The sequence below is a fragment of the Microcaecilia unicolor genome, chromosome 7 (assembly GCF_901765095.1).
Source record: "Microcaecilia unicolor chromosome 7, aMicUni1.1, whole genome shotgun sequence".
NCBI classification, from domain to species: Eukaryota; Metazoa; Chordata; class Amphibia; order Gymnophiona; family Siphonopidae; genus Microcaecilia; species Microcaecilia unicolor.
In genome coordinates, this window is record NC_044037.1 from 67,675,906 (window position 1) to 67,693,490 (window position 17,585).

A 17,585-nucleotide genomic window follows, 5' to 3' on the forward strand; every position below is an offset into this window, starting at 1 on the left:
AAACTTAGGGGGTGCTTTACTAAGGTGCGCTAGCGTTTTTAGGTCACGCTAAAAATCAGCTGGCGCTAAATGCTGAGATGCCCATAATATAATAGGCGTCTCATCGTTTAGTACCAGCTGATTTTTAGTGTGAGCTAAAAATGCTAGCACACCTTAGTAAAACACCCCTTTAGAGAGCAAAAAACCCTCTCCAGTTATCAGATGCTTATCAGGCTAACAGCACTGACTATTGCAAATTTCTGGATAATCACAGTTCTGCTATTTATGTGCAAATATTTAGCACCAATATCCAGATAGTGGCTGGCACCTAATATTGAGACAAAACTGCAAACCCCATGGAGATTGAATATTGGCCAATAGTTTTTACTGTTATATGACATAAACTTGGGTCTTTCCCAGTGAGGAGAATGAGAGGAGCAAGAGTAGGATTGGCACTTAATATATGTTTATAAAATATGTGCATATACACCTATTTTTACCAGCACATAAAGGCACAAAATCACACCTTCCTCAGTGTAGGCATAAATGTGTGCACCTCTTTTCTTTGAGGTAATTTTACAAAGGCATATGTGTTAGAAGCTGACTATATTTTAGTTTTGGTTCTGTTTTGGTTTCAGCTGAAACTCCCCCTCCCAACCCAAAACACCATTGTTCAGCACCCGCAGGCCCTCCCTGGGCCAACTGTAGAAGCCCTGGTGGTTCAGTGGCCTAGTCAGGACAGGAGTGATCCCCAGTCACTCCTGCCCATGCTGGCTCCAATCTCAAAATAGCTGCTGGGACTTCTAGCAGCAACCATTTTGAATGCAGAGCTGGCATGAGCAGGAGCAACTGAGGATCACTCCAGCCCTGACTAAGCCACTAGACCACCAGTGCTTCTAAGGTAGGCCCGGGGAGGACCTACAGATGATGAGAGGGTGGTGCTCTTTGTTGGGGGGCTGGGGGATAGAGTGAGGGCAGTGCTTTTGGTCAGAAGAGGTGGGGGGCAGTGTTCTGTCAGGGGGGAGGGGTTATAGTTTCAGCCAAAACCAAAACACCCATTTCTGGTGGCCCCTAATACACAGGCACATTTTGCTTTTATAAAACAGGCTCAACGTATGCACCTATGTGTCTTTTCTTGTTCTCTTAAAAAATTACCCTCAACATGTAGAACACAGGATTTTTTATTACTAAAAGTGATAAGATGACACAGAGGGATGTACAACTTTCTCTCAAAGTTTTATTACTCATAACCTGCCTTGATTTGGAGCAGTGTTGGAGTCTAGTACATGACATGTGCAGTACAGTTTAGGGGCAGTGAACAAACCTTTGTGAGAAAGTCGAGCCATTCCCAGTCCACACTTTACTCACGCTGTGTCTCAGAAGCATCTGGCACTTCCGTAACTGTAATGATTTCCACTACTCTGATTTTCTTTGTCCTGTTTGCTGGGCCCAAGAAAGGGATGCTGGCTTCTAAGGCTGCAATTGCTCATTAGTTGAAAGATTCGATTACTTCAGTGTATATTCTGGCAGGCAAACTGCCTCCGCCTGCCTTGAAAGCTTACTCTACCAGGGGCCCCACTGCTTCCTTGGTGGAGTAGTTTGCAATATCTCTGGATGCCATTTGAAGATTGATAACCTGGGCTTCACTGCATACCTTTTCCAAACATTACAGACCGAATTTTTCAAGTAGAATGGATACTTCCTTTGGAGTGTCGGTTCTGCTTGAGGACTGCAGTCACCTCAGCAGCTAAGAGCTTAAAGTGAAAGAGCCTAGGGAAAACTCAGTGCAAAAGTGAAGCCAGTTCAGGGGATAAGAGAAGGAAAAAATTATGTTACACCTGGTAGTTTTCTTTCCTTTAGCACCAACAGATCAGTTCAGAAACACAATCTTTGCCTTTCTGTGTTGTTGTTAGCTATGTTTCTCCTCTTCCTTGTATAGATTTTCAACCTTTGTTGGCTAGTTTTTTGATGTTTTTTCTTAGGCTTCATGAGTTTCTTCATTGGACCTTGAGAAAGAGGGAGAAGTTGCTTTTTATCTTCTCACTGCTTTGTTATTACTACTACCAAGGGCGGACTGACAGTGGTCGGGGGCCCCCCGGGCAGTAAGGGTGGTTGGGGCATCTCCCAGCCACTACCTGCCGCCCCACTGCTATACTGCCACCCCTCCTCATGCACATCACAGCCCCCCACCGTCACAATTGCTGCCCCCACACACTACAGACCTTCAAGGCCCCTGGTGGTTTAGTGGCTTCTTTGGGGGCATCCGGGCAGGAAAGAATTCCACTCTGTTCTGCCCATTGCTGCTAATGTGCCTGGGGCTGGCGCCGGCGTGTTTTCAAAATGGTTGCCGTGACTTCCCGCGACAGTGTTGCGGGTCTCAGAAGTCTCATGAGACTGCTGCAGGAAGTCTCGGCAGCCCTTAAAGGTAGGACTGCTGGTGGCAGCGGGCATCTGGGCAGAACCTCTGGGCCCCATAGAGTTTCTAGGCCCTCAGGCCCTTCCTGGTTACTCGAATAGTCAGTCCGCTTCTGACTACTACCTATATTGAGTTTAACACTATAATTGTTTATAATCTCAAAATTACATACCAATCTAAACCCGGTGGGATCCTATCTGAATGTTAAAGAGCTACTTCCATATCATCATGCTGATCAATCCATAGACTGGTGGGTTGTGTCCATCTACCAGCAGGTGGAGATAGAGAGCAAAGCTTTTGCCTCCCTATATGTGGTCATGTGCTGCCGGAAACTCCTCAGTATGTTCTCTATCTCAGCAGGTGGTGGTCACACACAGCAGCAGCTCTGGCTAGGTCTCCAAGCCTAATTTTTAGGTTTTGTTGAGTACCTGGGGTTGAGGGCTCTTCTTGAGCAAGTGCAAACCTGGTGGCGCCAGGTCCCTCCTTTTCTCCCCCCTCCCGCTGGCTCCGTTAAAAAAAAAAAAAAATTTTTTTGGACGTCCTTAAGGGCGTTTATTTCGACGTTTATTTAAACGTTTATTGCAGCTACTCACTGGGACACCAGGTCGTTACAGCTCGGAGCGAGAAGCAGGTAATTTTTACCTTTTTATAGCGGGCAGGGGGTTCCCCGATCGATCTCCACGTGGCCTATGGCATCGGAGGGCGAAGGCGCGAAGAATCGCTCCCCGAACCGCGTGTGTGCTTCTAGCGGGGATGCGGGGGTTTTAAAGTCTGATTCGCCCTTGTTGGGTGTCAGTTTGGAGGCCGGTCAGTGTCCCGGGTCTTCCTCCGGTGCGGCGGTTTTTCCCGCCATAAACGCCCATCCCCCGCTGCTCGCCTCCGCCATCTTGGCCGGCCACTCTGCTCGGACAGCTTCTTCTTGGGCCGCCCTTGAGCTGGGAGACGTTCATGCCATGGCCGCCCTTGGTTTGGGCGACGGCAAAAAAGCGGCTAAAGTTAAGCGCCGTTCTTCCCGCGCGGCTCCTTCGCGGAGTGTCGCGCCGGACGCCATCTTGGATGCGCAACATGTTTCTCCCCCGCTCTTGCGAGCGCCGGTTGAGGGTGCGTCTAGGGCTGTGGCCCAGGCTGCTGAAATACACAGTCTGGGGGGTTTCTCCCCCGAGTTTATTTTGCTGCTGCATCAGGCCTTCCTTATGCAAAACGCTGCCCCTTCTCCCTTGTCCGACAAAGGGGTTGAGGCCCCCGGAAGTAAACGCCCTCGGGTGGATTCCCAGGGCTTAGAGGACTCTGTCTCCTCTGATGTAGATGAGGGCAATGTATCTGAGTTCTCCCAACGGTCCTTTGGGGATTCCTTGGAGGAGACGGATTCCCGCTCGGATGGAGCGGATGACCCCTCTGCAGCGCGGATCTTTCGCTCAGAGGATTTGCCCAACCTGTTAGTGCAGGCCATGAGCATTTTGAAGATTTCCTCTCCAGAGGACGTCTCTCCCTCAGCCCCTGTTGGCTTCGCCATTATGCTGGGGACGAAGCGCCCGCCTAGAACCTTCCACGTGCATGATGCCATGCACACCTTAATTTCGGCTCAATGGGATGTCCCGGAAGCGAGCCTCAAAGTGGCTAGGGCTATGTCCCGCCTCTATCCTTTGCCTGAAAGTGAACGTGAGGCCTTTCTTTGGCCTACCGTGGATTCTTTAATCACTGCGGTGACTAAGAAAACGGCGTTGCCGGTGGAAGGTGGCACGGCCCTAAAGGACGCCCAAGACAGAAGATTGGAGGCGGCCTTAAGGTCGTCCTTCGAGGCGGCTGCCTTAAGTTTGCAGGCCTCAGTTTGCGGCTCCTATGTGGCCAGGGCGTGCCTGACGATTGTGCAGCGGGCTTCCCCCTCGGATCCTTCCTTGAGGGCTGATTGGCCGGCCCTGGAATCGGGCTTGGCTTATTTGGCAGACTTACTGTATGATGTCTTGAGAGCCTTGGCTAAAGGTATGGCTCAGACAATCTCTGCACGGCGCTGGCTTTGGCTGAAACATTGGTCTGCTGACCACGCCTCTAAGTCCCGCCTGGCTAAGTTGCCTTTTAAAGGCAAGCTGCTCTTTGGGGTCGAGCTGGACAAAATTGTGACCGATCTCGGCACGTCTAAGGGCAAGAGGTTACCAGAGGTCAGGGCTCGGGCCAGTGCTCGCCCCGGTATCTCCAGAGGACGGTTTCAGGAAGCCCGTCGGTACCGCCCGGGCAAGTCGGGCTCCTCTGCCCCCTCTTCCTTCAAGAGGAACTTCTCCCCCAAGCAGCATTCCTTTCGCAGAGACCGCCGTCCCGGAGGTGCGCCCTACGGTCCTCCCCCAGGGTCTCGTACCCAATGACGGGGTCCTGGTCCATGGCCCAGTGCAGATTGGAGGACGCCTGTCCTCGTTTCTGGGCGAGTGGACCAGGGTAACTTCAGACGCTTGGGTGCTGGAAGTCATCAGAGACGGCTACAAGCTAGAGTTCTGCCGACCCTTAAGAGACGGGTTTGTACTCTCTCCCTGCAAGTCTCTGGTCAAAGCTGTGGCAGTGCAGCAGACCTTGGACAATCTGATCCGCCTGGGTGCGGTCGTTCCGGTGCCAGAAAATCAGCTTGGCAAGGGACGTTACTCCATTTACTTTGTGGTACCAAAGAAAGGAGGTTCTGTACGGCCTATCCTTGACCTCAAAGGGGTCAATCGGGCCTTGAAAGTTCGGCACTTTCGCATGGAGACTCTCCGCTCTGTTATAGCGGCAGTGAAGGCAGGGGAGTTCCTGGCATCCTTGGACATCAAGGAAGCGTACTTGCATATTCCCATCTGGCCTCCTCATCAACGCTTTCTGCATTTTGCAGTCCTGGGCCGACACTTCCAGTTCAGAGCCCTCCCGTTCGAGTTGGCTACTTCTCCGCGGACCTTCTCCAAAGTAATGGTGGTCATCGCGACCTTCCTGCGAAAGGAAGGAGTACAAGTCCATCCTTATCTGGACGACTGGTTGATCCGAGCCCCCTCTTATGCAGAGTGCGGCAAGGCTGTGGACCGGGTGATTGCTCTTTTGAGCTCCCTGGGGTGGATCATCAACTGGGAGAAAAGCCAGCTGCGCCCGACTCAGTCCCTGGAGTATCTGGGAGTTCGATTCGACACCCAAGTGGGCAGAGTGTTCCTGCCGGACAATCGGATTGTCAAACTTCAGGCTCAGGTGGACCAGTTCCTAGTAGCCTCTCCGCTTCGGGCTTGGGACTATGTGCAGCTGTTGGGCTCTATGACGGCCACGATGGAAGTAGTGCCCTGGGCCAGGGCTCATATGAGACCACTACAACACTCTCTGCTGCAGCGCTGGACTCCGGTGTCGGAGGATTATGCTGTGCGCCTTCCCTTGGACCCAGCAGTGCGCAAGGCGCTGAGCTGGTGGCTGAAGACAGACAAGTTGTCTGCAGGGATGCCTCTTGTGACCCCGGAGTGGATGGTCGTCACGACGGATGCCTCTTTGACGGGCTGGGGAGCCCACTGCATGGGAAGGACAGCGCAGGGGCTCTGGTCTCCTGCAGAGGCAAAGTGGTCTATCAACCTCCTGGAACTCAGAGCCATTCGGTTGGCGCTTGTGGAGTTCCTCCCGGTACTGGCGTTGAAGCCAGTACGGGTCCTGTCGGACAATGCCACGGCTGTGGCCTATGTCAACCGCCAGGGAGGTACCAAGAGCGCCCCTCTAGCCAAGGAAGCCATGAACTTATGCCAGTGGGCGGAAGCGAACCTGGAACAGCTGTCAGCGGCCCACATTGCCGGAGTCATGAATGTCAAGGCGGACTTTCTCAGTCGCCATACCTTGGATCCCGGAGAGTGGCAGTTATCGGCTCAGGCGTTCTTGGACATCACGAAGCGCTGGGGCCAGCCGAGCCTAGATCTGATGGCGTCATCGGCCAATTGCCAAGTGCCGCGCTTTTTCAGCAGAGGACGGGACCCTCGATCTCTGGGAGTAGATGCTCTTCTCCAACAGTGGCCGACACAAGAGCTTCTCTATGTGTTCCCGCCCTGGCCCATGTTGGGCAGGGTACTAGACTGGGTGGCAATGCATCCGGGCCGGATAATCCTGGTGGGTCCGGACTGGCCCAGACGTCCCTGGTATGCGGACTTGATCAGGCTCTCAGTGGACGACCCTCTGCGGCTGCCAGTGGAGCAGGGCCTGTTGCATCAGGGTCCCGTAGTGATGGAGGATCCCTCCCCCTTTGGTCTTACGGCCTGGCTATTGAGCGGCAGCGTCTGAGGAAGAAGGGCTTCTCAGACAAGGTCATCGCCACTATGCTGAGAGCGAGGAAGCGCTCTACTTCTACTGCTTACGCCAGGGTTTGGCGTACCTTTGCAGCGTGGTGTGAAGCAGGCTCACTTTCTCCCTTCACTGCTCCAATTTCTTCAGTGCTGGCGTTCCTGCAAGAAGGTCTGGAGAAAGGCCTGTCGCTCAGTTCCCTTAAAGTCCAGGTAGCGGCTCTGGCTTGCTTCAGGGGCCGCCTGAAGGGTGCTTCCCTGGCTTCGCAGCCAGATGTGGTATGTTTTCTCAGGGGAGTTAATCACCTGCGCCCTCCTCTGCGCTCAGTGGTGCCTGCGTGGAATCTCAACCTGGTGCTAAGAGCCTTGCAGAAGCCGCCTTTTGAACCCTTGTCGAGGGCATCTCTGAAAGACCTGACGTTGAAAGCAGTCTTTTTGGTGGCTATCACTTCAGCCAGAAGAGTTTCCGAGCTCCAGGCACTCTCATGTCGAGAGCCTTTTCTGCAGTTCACTGAGGCAGGAGTGACTATTCGCACAGTGCCTTCCTTCCTGCCCAAGATTGTTTCTCGCTTCCATGTGAATCAGCAGCTCTGTCTCCCTTCCTTTCGTAGGGAGGACTACCCAGAGGAATACTCTGCTCTCAAATATCTGGATGTGAGACGAGTCATCATCAGATACTTGGAAGTGACCAATGATTTCCGGAAATCGGATCATCTGTTTGTCCTGTTTGCAGGTCCTCGTAAGGGTCTGCAGGCTGCTAAGCCTACAGTGGGAAGATGGGTCAAGGAAGCCATTGCAGCGGCTTATGTGGCCGCAGGGAAGGTGCCGCCTATCCAGCTGAAGGCTCACTCCACTAGAGCTCAGGCAGCCTCGATGGCAGAGGCCGGGTCCGTCTCCTTGGAAGAGATATGCAAGGCGGCAACTTGGGCATCGGCCCATACCTTCTCCAGGCATTACCGCTTGACTGTAGCTGCTCGGGCGGAGGCCCGGTTTGGAGCTTCAGTGTTGCGGTCAGGGATTTCTATGTCCCGCCCTGGGTGAGTACTGCTTCGGTTCATCCCACCAGTCTATGGATTGATCAGCATGATGATATGGAAGGTAAAATTATGTATCATACCTGATAATTTTCTTTCCATTAATCATAGCTGATCAATCCATAGCCCCTCCCAGATATCTGTACTGTTTATATTCTGGTGCATTTCAGGTTCAAGTTTAGTCTTCAGTACCTGTTCAGGAGGACTTCGTCTTCAAGTTTTTTCAATTGGATTCTTCAAGAGTTGAGACGAGTTTGTGTTACAGTGAGCTGCTGCATTCCTCTCCCCTCCGTCTTACGGGGCTGGATTGAGACATAAATTCTGCCGGCGCTCCCTCCCGCTTCGTGCGGCTGTAGGGCAGCTTTGTACCCCTCCCGCTTCGGCGGTGTTAGGGTCAGTCAGCTCCTCCCGCGGTTGCGGTTGCAGGATAAGCCAGATCCCCCCCGCATCGGCGGGGTGGTGTCCCTCCCCCGCTCCACGGGGATGAGCTGGACGGATTCCCCTCCCCCACTTGTGTGGGGATGAGCTGGGTTAATTCCCCTCCCCCGTTTTGGCGGTGGTGAGCTGGGCAGAGTGTCCCTTTGTGGGTGTAATTCTCTAAGTGCTGAGTCCTGCGGATGGAGCTTTGATATCGACATACTGAGGAGTTTCCGGCAGCACATGACCACATATAGGGAGGCAAAAGCTTTGCTCTCTATCTCCACCTGCTGGTAGATGGACACAACCCACCAGTCTATGGATTGATCAGCTATGATTAATGGAAAGAAAATTATCAGGTATGATACATAATTTTACCATAGAGTTTATTTAGTACATTCTGACTAAAATTAACTCTTGTTTGTTTTTTTTGGGGGTGGGGTCAATATTTTTTGTAGGTGGTAGAGCACCTGGAGTCACAGCTTGGTGTCTCGGTGCAGCACGTGGAGATTCGGAAGATGAAGTACTCCTTCCAGATCTGGTCTGCTTTGATGTCCAAGGAAATTGATGGACAGGTGTGTTTCCTCAGACTGTCAGTGAGAAGGTGACTTGGACAATTACTGAAAACCTGCAGTGCTTCAACTTAATCCTTGGAGATTAAAAAAAAAAAAAGTGCATACCTCTAAATGCCTCCAGGAAAAACTGATGAAAAGTGAAATGTTGATACTTTGAGTTTAGGACAAAAAAAATGAGATGTTAAGGGAAATTTTTTTACTTCAAACAATGGAAGTTTACTCACTCATAGGTGATTCTGTGGATTTTTTTTTTAAATCATCATCTAATCTCTTCCTGTTCCCTCTTTAGCTTCCCCTTTCTTTCTCCCTTTCAGTTGGCTTTCTATTCATGATTCAAGTATGTCACTGTCAGACACAGACTCAATGCACAAAACTTACCAGGCCAGCAATGTGCTTTTTTGACCAGGTCCAGTTAGTTTAGCGAGCATGTTATTCAGCGGGAGATGCACAGAGAAGTCCTGCAGTTTGGTTTCTGTGCATGGCAGCAGACAATGTGAAGAGTGTGCTGATGCATTTAAAAGACCTGATTAGTATTCAAATGTGCATTCTGAGCAATGCACTTGCCGTTTTTCTGAGCGATGCACAGAAGCAGCCCCTACCTTTTGCGTGGTAATTTTTACAGGTGGTAAGGAGCCATTGTTGCATAACCGTGGCCTCTCTGTGGAATAGTCTGGTTGGTATTTCGGGAGTTTGGACGGTCCTTGATATGCAACAGACTTGTTGGTTGGACAGGGGAGAGAGGATCAGAAGCTTTTGAAAGTTACGGCGAGTCAGATGGACAGTGGAATTGCAGCTGGGGGCCGATCGCACCCAAAAGACTTTGGACTGGTGTCACTTTTATACAACCCGATATCTAGCACCCTAAAGGGAATGGGACTTGATGGAGTGGAGGAGTGGCCTAGTGGTTAGGGTGGTGGACTTTGGTCCTGGGGAACTGAGGAACTGAGTTCGATTCCCAGCAAAGGCAGCTCCTTGTGACTATGGGCAAGTCACTTAATCCTCCATTGCCTGCCGCATTGAGCCTGCCATGAGTGGGAAAGCGCGGAGTACAAATGTAACAAAAAAAAAATACTGCCTTTCTGTGGTTTTTACCTGGGGCAATGGAGGGTTAAGTGATTTGCCCAGCGTCACAAGGAGCTACAGTGGTAATCAAACCCAGCTCCCCAGGATCAAAGTCTGCTGCACTAACCACTAGGATACTCCTCCTCTCGCACCTTGCCTGCGAGGTACACAAGGCTTTTATACATGCAGATTGTATGTATGTATGAAAGCCATGTGTAGCACATATGGTTCTCTCTTCTACTACTACTTATTACTTCTATAGCGCTCCTTGGTTGATCCTCTTCCCCACCATCCCCGATCAGTACAGCTTTGGATCCTCTTCCCTCTCCCTCATAAGTGCCGTTATATTGGTTCCGCACCCCAGACAATCTGCTCTTGCTCTGTCCCCGATCACTACCATGGAAACATGAGACGGTTTCCAGCTTAGCGGCTCTTTGCTGTTTCTGTCAGATCTGAAAAGTCAGATGATAGGAGGGCTAATTGTTTGGCTGTTCTGGGCACGGACATAACAGCCATACGTAGCGAGTGGCTGCTGTACGAACGCGCTGGCACTTTCCCCTACCAAGCTGCTCGTTTTTGCGAACAGCTCATTGCATGCAATTTCCTTTCTGCATGGCTCGCTCTTTCTGAATCGGTAAGATTCAGTGGGAATCGGCAAGGTTCAGGTTTTTGCGGGAAGTTTAATGCATCCCCCCTTAGTAACTTCCTGCTCACAGTGAAGGCTCTTGCTAAGGATTTTGACTAAGAATTACTACACTGATGAGCTAATTAAGTGAAGACAATGGAAAAATTATGTTCTTACCTGATAATTTTCTTTCCTTTAATCATACCAGACCAGTCCAGACTAATGGGTTGTTGTCCATCTACCAGCAGAAGGAGACAGAGAATATAGTTCCAAGTAAACCGCCCCTTAAGGGTATCGTGCAGCCTGGAATGTTCAGTATGTTTGTGCAGCACTGCGTACGCCTTGTAGCGCTATAGAAATGCTAAATAGTAGTAGTATTTCGAATAGCCAAGTAATGGTGCTCTGAAGTCTAGAAGAAAACACAGTTAATACCAAACAAGCAAACTCTTGGAGACAATATGCAGAACCTCACTGTTCCTGCTTGACCAAAGGCAACTGCAGCCTCCCCTTACAGGGAAGTAAGGGGGAGGGAATGGTCCATACTGAGCTTGCTCAAGCACATAGAGATCTACCCCTGAATCCTGGGAAAGAACTCCGTGATGCCAAGTAACAGGAGTCATACAGAGCTGGCACAACAACAAGTGGCAGGAGATTGAATAGAGAAGATGAAGTAGGCAGTGCTGTGGGACATCCCAGCGTAGCGTCATGGAACAGCCAGGGATACCTAAAGGAAACAACAGTCTGACAGACTTTAGCAAGCAAGATGACAAGGAAGGAAAACTTATGTTCTTACCTGATAATTTTCTTTCCTTTAATCATACCAGACTAGTCCAGACTAATGGGATGTAGCAAAGCAGTTTCCCAAAGTGTGTGTGGGGGGGGGGGGGAGAAAAGAAGAATGCAGAAGTTTGAAAAATCAACAAAGCTATACACACAGCAAAAACCTGATCAGCAGAAAAGGATTCGAATATCCGAACCACCAGGCTACCAAAATGGAACAGAGTTAGACACTAGAAAAGGAACTGAAGCCGTAGGACGTAAAACAAATGTCGTGAGCAAAAGAAAAATTACATACCCCTGTCCTGAGAGTAGTAAAAGAAGCAGCAAAAGATACTCATGCCAAGGGACCCCCCTTGAAAGGAAGGTAACAGTTGTATCCGAGCAACAAGGAGAAGAACTGTGTCTCCTAGACCAGGATCCACTTCTCTGAACCCTGGCAGGACAAAGACTAACTCCCATACCTGCCGGTCTGCCTTGAGTCCAAGATGGTTGGATGAAGCGACCCTAACAAGTACTAGGAGTATGCAACCCCAAACAGTGCGCCACACTTCATAGAAGCAAGGCCCAGGAACCACCCAGACCCGCACCTAGTGAGAGAATCAAACTCCACAGAACAAGAAGAGACTCCAGAGTCGAGAGAACCAACTAACTGGAGTGTTAGTCTCTCCAGGAGAACCATGAAGAAAAGGGCAGCAACATACCAGGGTACAACCGTAGAAAGAGTACTCCTCAACCAGCTCGCTCTGGACTTAGGGATGAAAGAACTGAGCCAAGAGAACAAAAGAGACAAAAAGAAAGAGAGTCGAGAGCCACACTGTGGAGAAAAGACCCCCACGTTGCCAAGTAGCCACAAAAGGAGCAGAGACTAATTCAAACTCTAGCAATGGAGAAGCTTCTTGCCAGCCACCAAGAGGCTACGGCAAGAAAACGTGCCACAGGAATGGTAGCTAACAGGAGACAAGACAGCCTTGTCTAGCAGTCTAAACTGCGGTATGCCACAGCTGCTGAGAAGTTACTGTATCCAACCTGCAGAAAAAAAGCTGGGGTTGACCAACAAGGTGAAACAGTGCTCAACAGGTAAAGGTGAAAATATGCTGCACAGTCAGAGACTGAACTGTGCTCAAGGGACAGAAAAGAAGCTGCACTCATCAGGCAGAGTAGGATCCGTGCTCAATGAGAACAAACTGATTTGCACTCAAAGCACACAAACTGAGCCACGCACCACGGGCACAGAAAGAGTTGCACACGTCTGGCAAAGATAGAAATGCACTGAACAAACAGAGAAGAAGCTGAGTAACAGACAGAAGATGAGCAGTGCCCCACTGAAAGAGCTGGATGTTAGAGGTACCTGCAGAACTGAAGCTGCGGTAGCAATGGAACTGTGTATAAAATGCAGACAAGGAGCTGCTTTCCACACACAAACAAGGAGCTGCGCTCCTAACACTGGCAAGGACTGCGCTCCAGACGCTGACAAGGAGCTATGCTTTCTATGCAGACATGAAGCTGTGTAGCACCTGCAGTCACAGAGCTGTGCTCCACATACCACCCTGGAACTTCACCCAATTTGCAGAGAAGAGTTGTGCTAAACAACTCAACAGGCGGTAGAGCTGCGCTCTGCACGCAGACAGGGAGCTGTGATCCATACGCAAAGAAAGAGCTGCATGCCACACGCATACAGGGAGCTGCATTCCACAGGCAGAAACAGAGTTGTGTTCTACACGCAGACACAGGACTGTGCCCCACGCTGAGACCTGCAGAGAAAGAACTACACTCAACATGTGACAATGGAGCTGCGTTCAACATGCAGAGACGAAAGGTTGCAGAATAAGCAGCGAAGGAACTTCACTCAACATGCCATGATAGAGCTGTTCTCAACATACAGCGATGGAGCTAAAGCCAACCTGGAACTGTGCCCAGCATGCAGCGATGGAGCCGTGCCCAACATGGAACGGTGGAACTACATGGAATAATGAAGCTGTGCTCAACATGCAGCGATGGAGCAGCGCTCAACATGCAGCGACGGGGCAGCGCTCAACATGCAGCCACAGAGCTGTGCTCAACAAGCAAAATGCATAGATGGAGTCCCTGGGAACAGCGAGAGAAGAAGGTGCTGCCAGGAGGCCAACAGGAAAGGAGCACAACTTGTGAAAATGCAGACCTGTCGCTGCACTCCGCTGGCCCATAGGGACTAAAACTACAAGAAGAGAAAGCCCCATGCCCCAAGAGACACTCTTGGCCTTCAAGTGGTCTCTGAGCCACAATGACCGCCCTCCTAGGCAACCGATACGGAGCAGCAGTCAACGTAGAGAAAGAACTCCCGCCAAGAGGGAGGTAAGCATCACGGAGCTGGAATCCTCAGACCATAGGGAGCAAAATGCAGCTATAAGGCAGTAAGGAAGAAACAACTTTCACCAGACAAGGAACAAAGAGGAAGATGGCCACTAACACCAAAATGAGGAAAAAACAGCTAAGGGAGAGTCAAACTCCAGACCGAGAACAGAGCCACTTCCCTGCAGAAAAGTAGAGAAAAGCGCAGAGCTAAGAGGCGATAATCCAGATGCACAGCAATAGATCTGTTCAGCAGGAAAGAACTGCGTCCCTTACAGAAAAAGGAAGGAGTGCCAAATGTGCCAGGAGAGAAGCGCCTGAAACTAGAAAAGGCAAAATCCGCCTGTACCAGGCTTAAACTCCCACCCGAAAGCAAGGAAGAGCTGTGGCAAACTAGTCCTAAAAAGGCACATTCCCATAAAGAGACACTGAACTGAGTCCAAGCAAAAGACTGGCAAGAATGGCGCTCCCGATGGTACTCAGAAGAGGGATTTGAGCTAGCAGTTGCATACCAAGGGCAACTCAGACCCCCGCCAGAAGGAAAGTACCCTGCAGACAAACCAGAGCAGACAGGAGGGATCCATGCTGCTTCCTGTGCATCGGGCATCCTGTGACATCTACAGAACCTTTAGCTGGCATGTGCTACTTACAATTTCGTGTGCTAGGATCCAAGTATCTAGCATTTTGTTTTTAAACATGTTCCAGTTTTCTTTGTAGAATTATATGGATTTTAGCTCTATGCCAAAGCTCAGTGAGTACAATGTCCCCACAGTCTTGGGAAGGTAGATAACATTAGTTGAACGCTTGACAATAAGGGCCCTATAAAATAAGCATGCCAGTTCTGTGGTAAATTTATAGACTTTGCATAAATTGAGATCACATGGAAGAGGAAGATAGTACAGGCAGAATATGATGTAGTGTTATTTTTTTTTCACTGCTCAAATACAGGTGTAGTGCACAGGCCACTAGTAGCAAATTGGCAGACAGTGGGCCTCTGTACCCTAAGTTATATTCCTAAAGTCTTGTGTTTTTGGAAGATGAATGTGGTAGGGAAAGGTTTTGGTCAGGATGTCCTCTGTGATCACTTTTCTAATTGTGAATCAGATTTTTTAAATTCCTCTTGTCACACTCTGGCACTTTACATGTGTGTATCTGTGCATCAGTGTGTGATAACAGGGATGGAAAGGAATCTTTATCAGCAGATGAGACATTGCCGGTCCTGTTGCTTGGATAACTTGTTGAAAGGTGGGGAGGCTTTGAAAGTTTAACTTGTTTTTCTCCTTTTCAAGTACGTGTATATAATTCTTTTATTCTTAGGAAGAACCATCATTTACAGACCTGCTGGGGGATCATGGGAAGGCAGTTTGGCCAGTTTGGGAGCTGATGAAATGGCTGTTGGGATTGTCTTCACACACGCTTCCTGCAATTGGTAAATTTAAATTATTTTTTTCATCTCATGCTGTTTGGCCTTGTGGTTACTGGTCTCTCTGCTCTCAAAGGCCTTAACTAGTACTGCCAGTATTGTTCTTTCTCCTTATGCCAGAATGAGCTGAAACAGAGTCATAGCTGTAGGGTGGATTATATGGATGTTTTTAATACAGAAGCCCTTTGGGAGCCTGTCTGGAGGGTAAGGCATTATCTAGAATCCACTGCTTGGTCCATGCTGGCCCTGGCAACATATCCAGAGCAGGCTTTCAGCTTAATTGCAGCTTGGCTTTCCCTTCTACCATTAATAAACTTTTCCTAAAAGGAATATGCTTACTGTTTTCTATTCCTGGAATTACTGCAAGGGGACATGAGGACTGAAAGTTCAAACCTTTGCTCTGATCATTTTTATAGCACTAATAGATGCACACAGCGTTGTGCAATGGTGGTAAGTGTTTTGGGTACAATCAAATCCCTTTCTCAGGAGATGAAGTAACTTGCTCAGGGTCACACAAGGAATGTGATGTGGGAAAAGTGAGATTTGAATTCTGCTTTCCATGGTTCTCAGCCCATTGCTGCAAGCACCAGTCCACTCCTCTACAGGTTTTCTTTTTCATTTCTCTCATAATCATTGTGTTTTCTATGATCAGCATTAGAGAAATCATGTAGATAAATGGCACTTTTCCTTCTAGGTATATTGAGAGCTCATCATCCGTGTAAAGCTGGGGCCAGCAACTGCGTCATCCATTTCTAATTTTCATGTAATTGGACATGAATTCTCTTTGGGATAGATATTCAAAAGGATGCTCCTCTCCAGTTAAATCCTGCTGGCCAGCTCTGCTGCTGATAGTCAACAGCATTTAACCAGATAGTGCAGCTGATTATTAGCCCAGGCTACCATGGTGCCGGTTAGTGCCAGGGTGGTCCGGGGTAGAATCAGGGCCGGGACTTAACTGGTTAGCGGCGATTTTCAGTCTGCCAATTAGGTAGGTGCTTGGAGAAAGTTAGGATAGCAAAATGTTTGTCTTAACTTTGTCCAGGCAGATACCCAGGTACCAGTTTTATTCTGTCTTTGGACTTTGATTTTTTCCGTTTCCCCACTGTCAACCCTTGCTCCGTCTCTGCACGTCGAACCTTGCTCCATCTCTGCGCGTCGAGCCTTGCTTCGATTTTTGCACATCGGGCCTTGCTTCCATCTCTAGAGGTTGGGCTTTGCTCCGCCTCTGGAGGTCGGGCCTTGCTCCGCCTCTGGAGGTCGGGCCTTGCTCCGCCTCTGGAGGGCAGATCTGGCTCTGTCTTTGGCGGATGGACCTTGCACCATCTCTGCTGGTTGAGCCTTCCTCTGTCTCAACATGTTGGAACTTGCTTCAGCTCTGGTTTTCAGGTTGTGCCCGTTTCTTGTGGTCGGGCCTTGCTTCTTCTCTTTCTGTAGAGTGTAGCCTTTTTGGTTGCCGGCTCTCCTACCAACTCCAGTGGTTTGGCTTTGCTTCTTCACACAATGTAGAGTTTGACTTCTTCTCCTGGGAGATTGCTTTGCTCTGGCTCTGAACGTGGATTCTGCCTCTGCCTCTGGTGTTAGGTTTAACTCCGTTTTCGGGCATTGGCGTTTTGCTGCGTCTTTGTTTTTAAATTTTTTTTATTTATAACCATTTAAATTTTTACAAGCGATAAAACAACTTGCTGGAAATACAGAGAAAGTAATATGTAGGAATTATTTCAGTCAGGTAATTCTATTCTCTGGGGCACGCCTTGCTCGCTATAGTGGGTGCGCATGTCTCTGGCTTTGATTGAGGGCCTAATTCCATCTTCGGAGATTGTTCCTGGCCACCCTTCTCCTTCGCAGGCACAACTCTTCTTATGTTTCGCCGCTGGAGATGGAGAGTTGTTTCTTTCCTGGGGGGGGGGGGGGGGGGGGAAGACCTTATTTCCTTCCCTTGGGTCATGGAGCATGGACTTCATCTCTCCTTATGCTGTCTTCTTTTTCATACTGTGGGGCTGAACACGGCTGATGCAAGCCGCTGGGGCTTGATTGCTGGCTCTGGAGTTTTGCTTTCTCATGCTGCGGGATTTTCCAGTTCCTTTCGGGGATTTCAAGATGTCTTGGTTTGAGGTGGTGTCATGCCCAGAGCCCATCTGACCTTTTCGTAGCCTTTTCCTGTAGTCCTTTTGGACTGTTGGTCTTTTGGGTTTTCGTGGTCCTGCCCTGATGCTGTGACTGCTTTGATACATCCCATTGGTCTGGACTGGTTTGGTATTGATGACAAGGAAGAAAAAATTATTTTCTTACTTGATAATTTTCTTTCCTTTAATCATACCAAACCAGTCCAGACGCCCTTCCTTTCTGTTGTTCTCCTAGGTTTTGGCCTTGTTGCTGCTCCTGGGACTTTCTTTTTCCTCCTCCTTTGTCAGAGTTGTTTTGGACAGCATTTCCCTTTACTCTGCATGCCACTTACCTATGCCAGCTCTTTACGGCTCTTGCTTGTGTTTCAACAATGAGCCTCTCTTCCTGCTTCAGAGGGCATCTGCACAATGGGTAGGAAGCCTCATGCTGTCTCACTTTCCACATATCTACTGACTACATGTTTTTCGTTGAAGGTGGGATATGTTTTTGTGTTTTCTACTTTCTTGCAGTTGAGAGTACCATTGCTTGGCTATTCGAAATACTGAGGAGTCCAGGCTGTACAATAC

The 17,585-nt window shown here is 49.4% G+C and overlaps 1 protein-coding gene across 1 annotated transcript in view; it reads left to right on the plus strand.

Annotated features, from left to right (window-relative positions):
* The window catches only part of FAAH2 (fatty acid amide hydrolase 2), a 90,131-nt gene that overhangs the window by 62,607 nt on the left and 9,939 nt on the right, over positions 1–17,585 (plus strand). The window contains exons 8-9 of the mRNA XM_030210354.1: positions 8,561–8,677; positions 14,790–14,901. Coding sequence (XP_030066214.1) covers positions 8,561–8,677; positions 14,790–14,901 — 229 coding nt within the window. The remainder of the gene's footprint in view (positions 1–8,560; positions 8,678–14,789; positions 14,902–17,585) is intronic.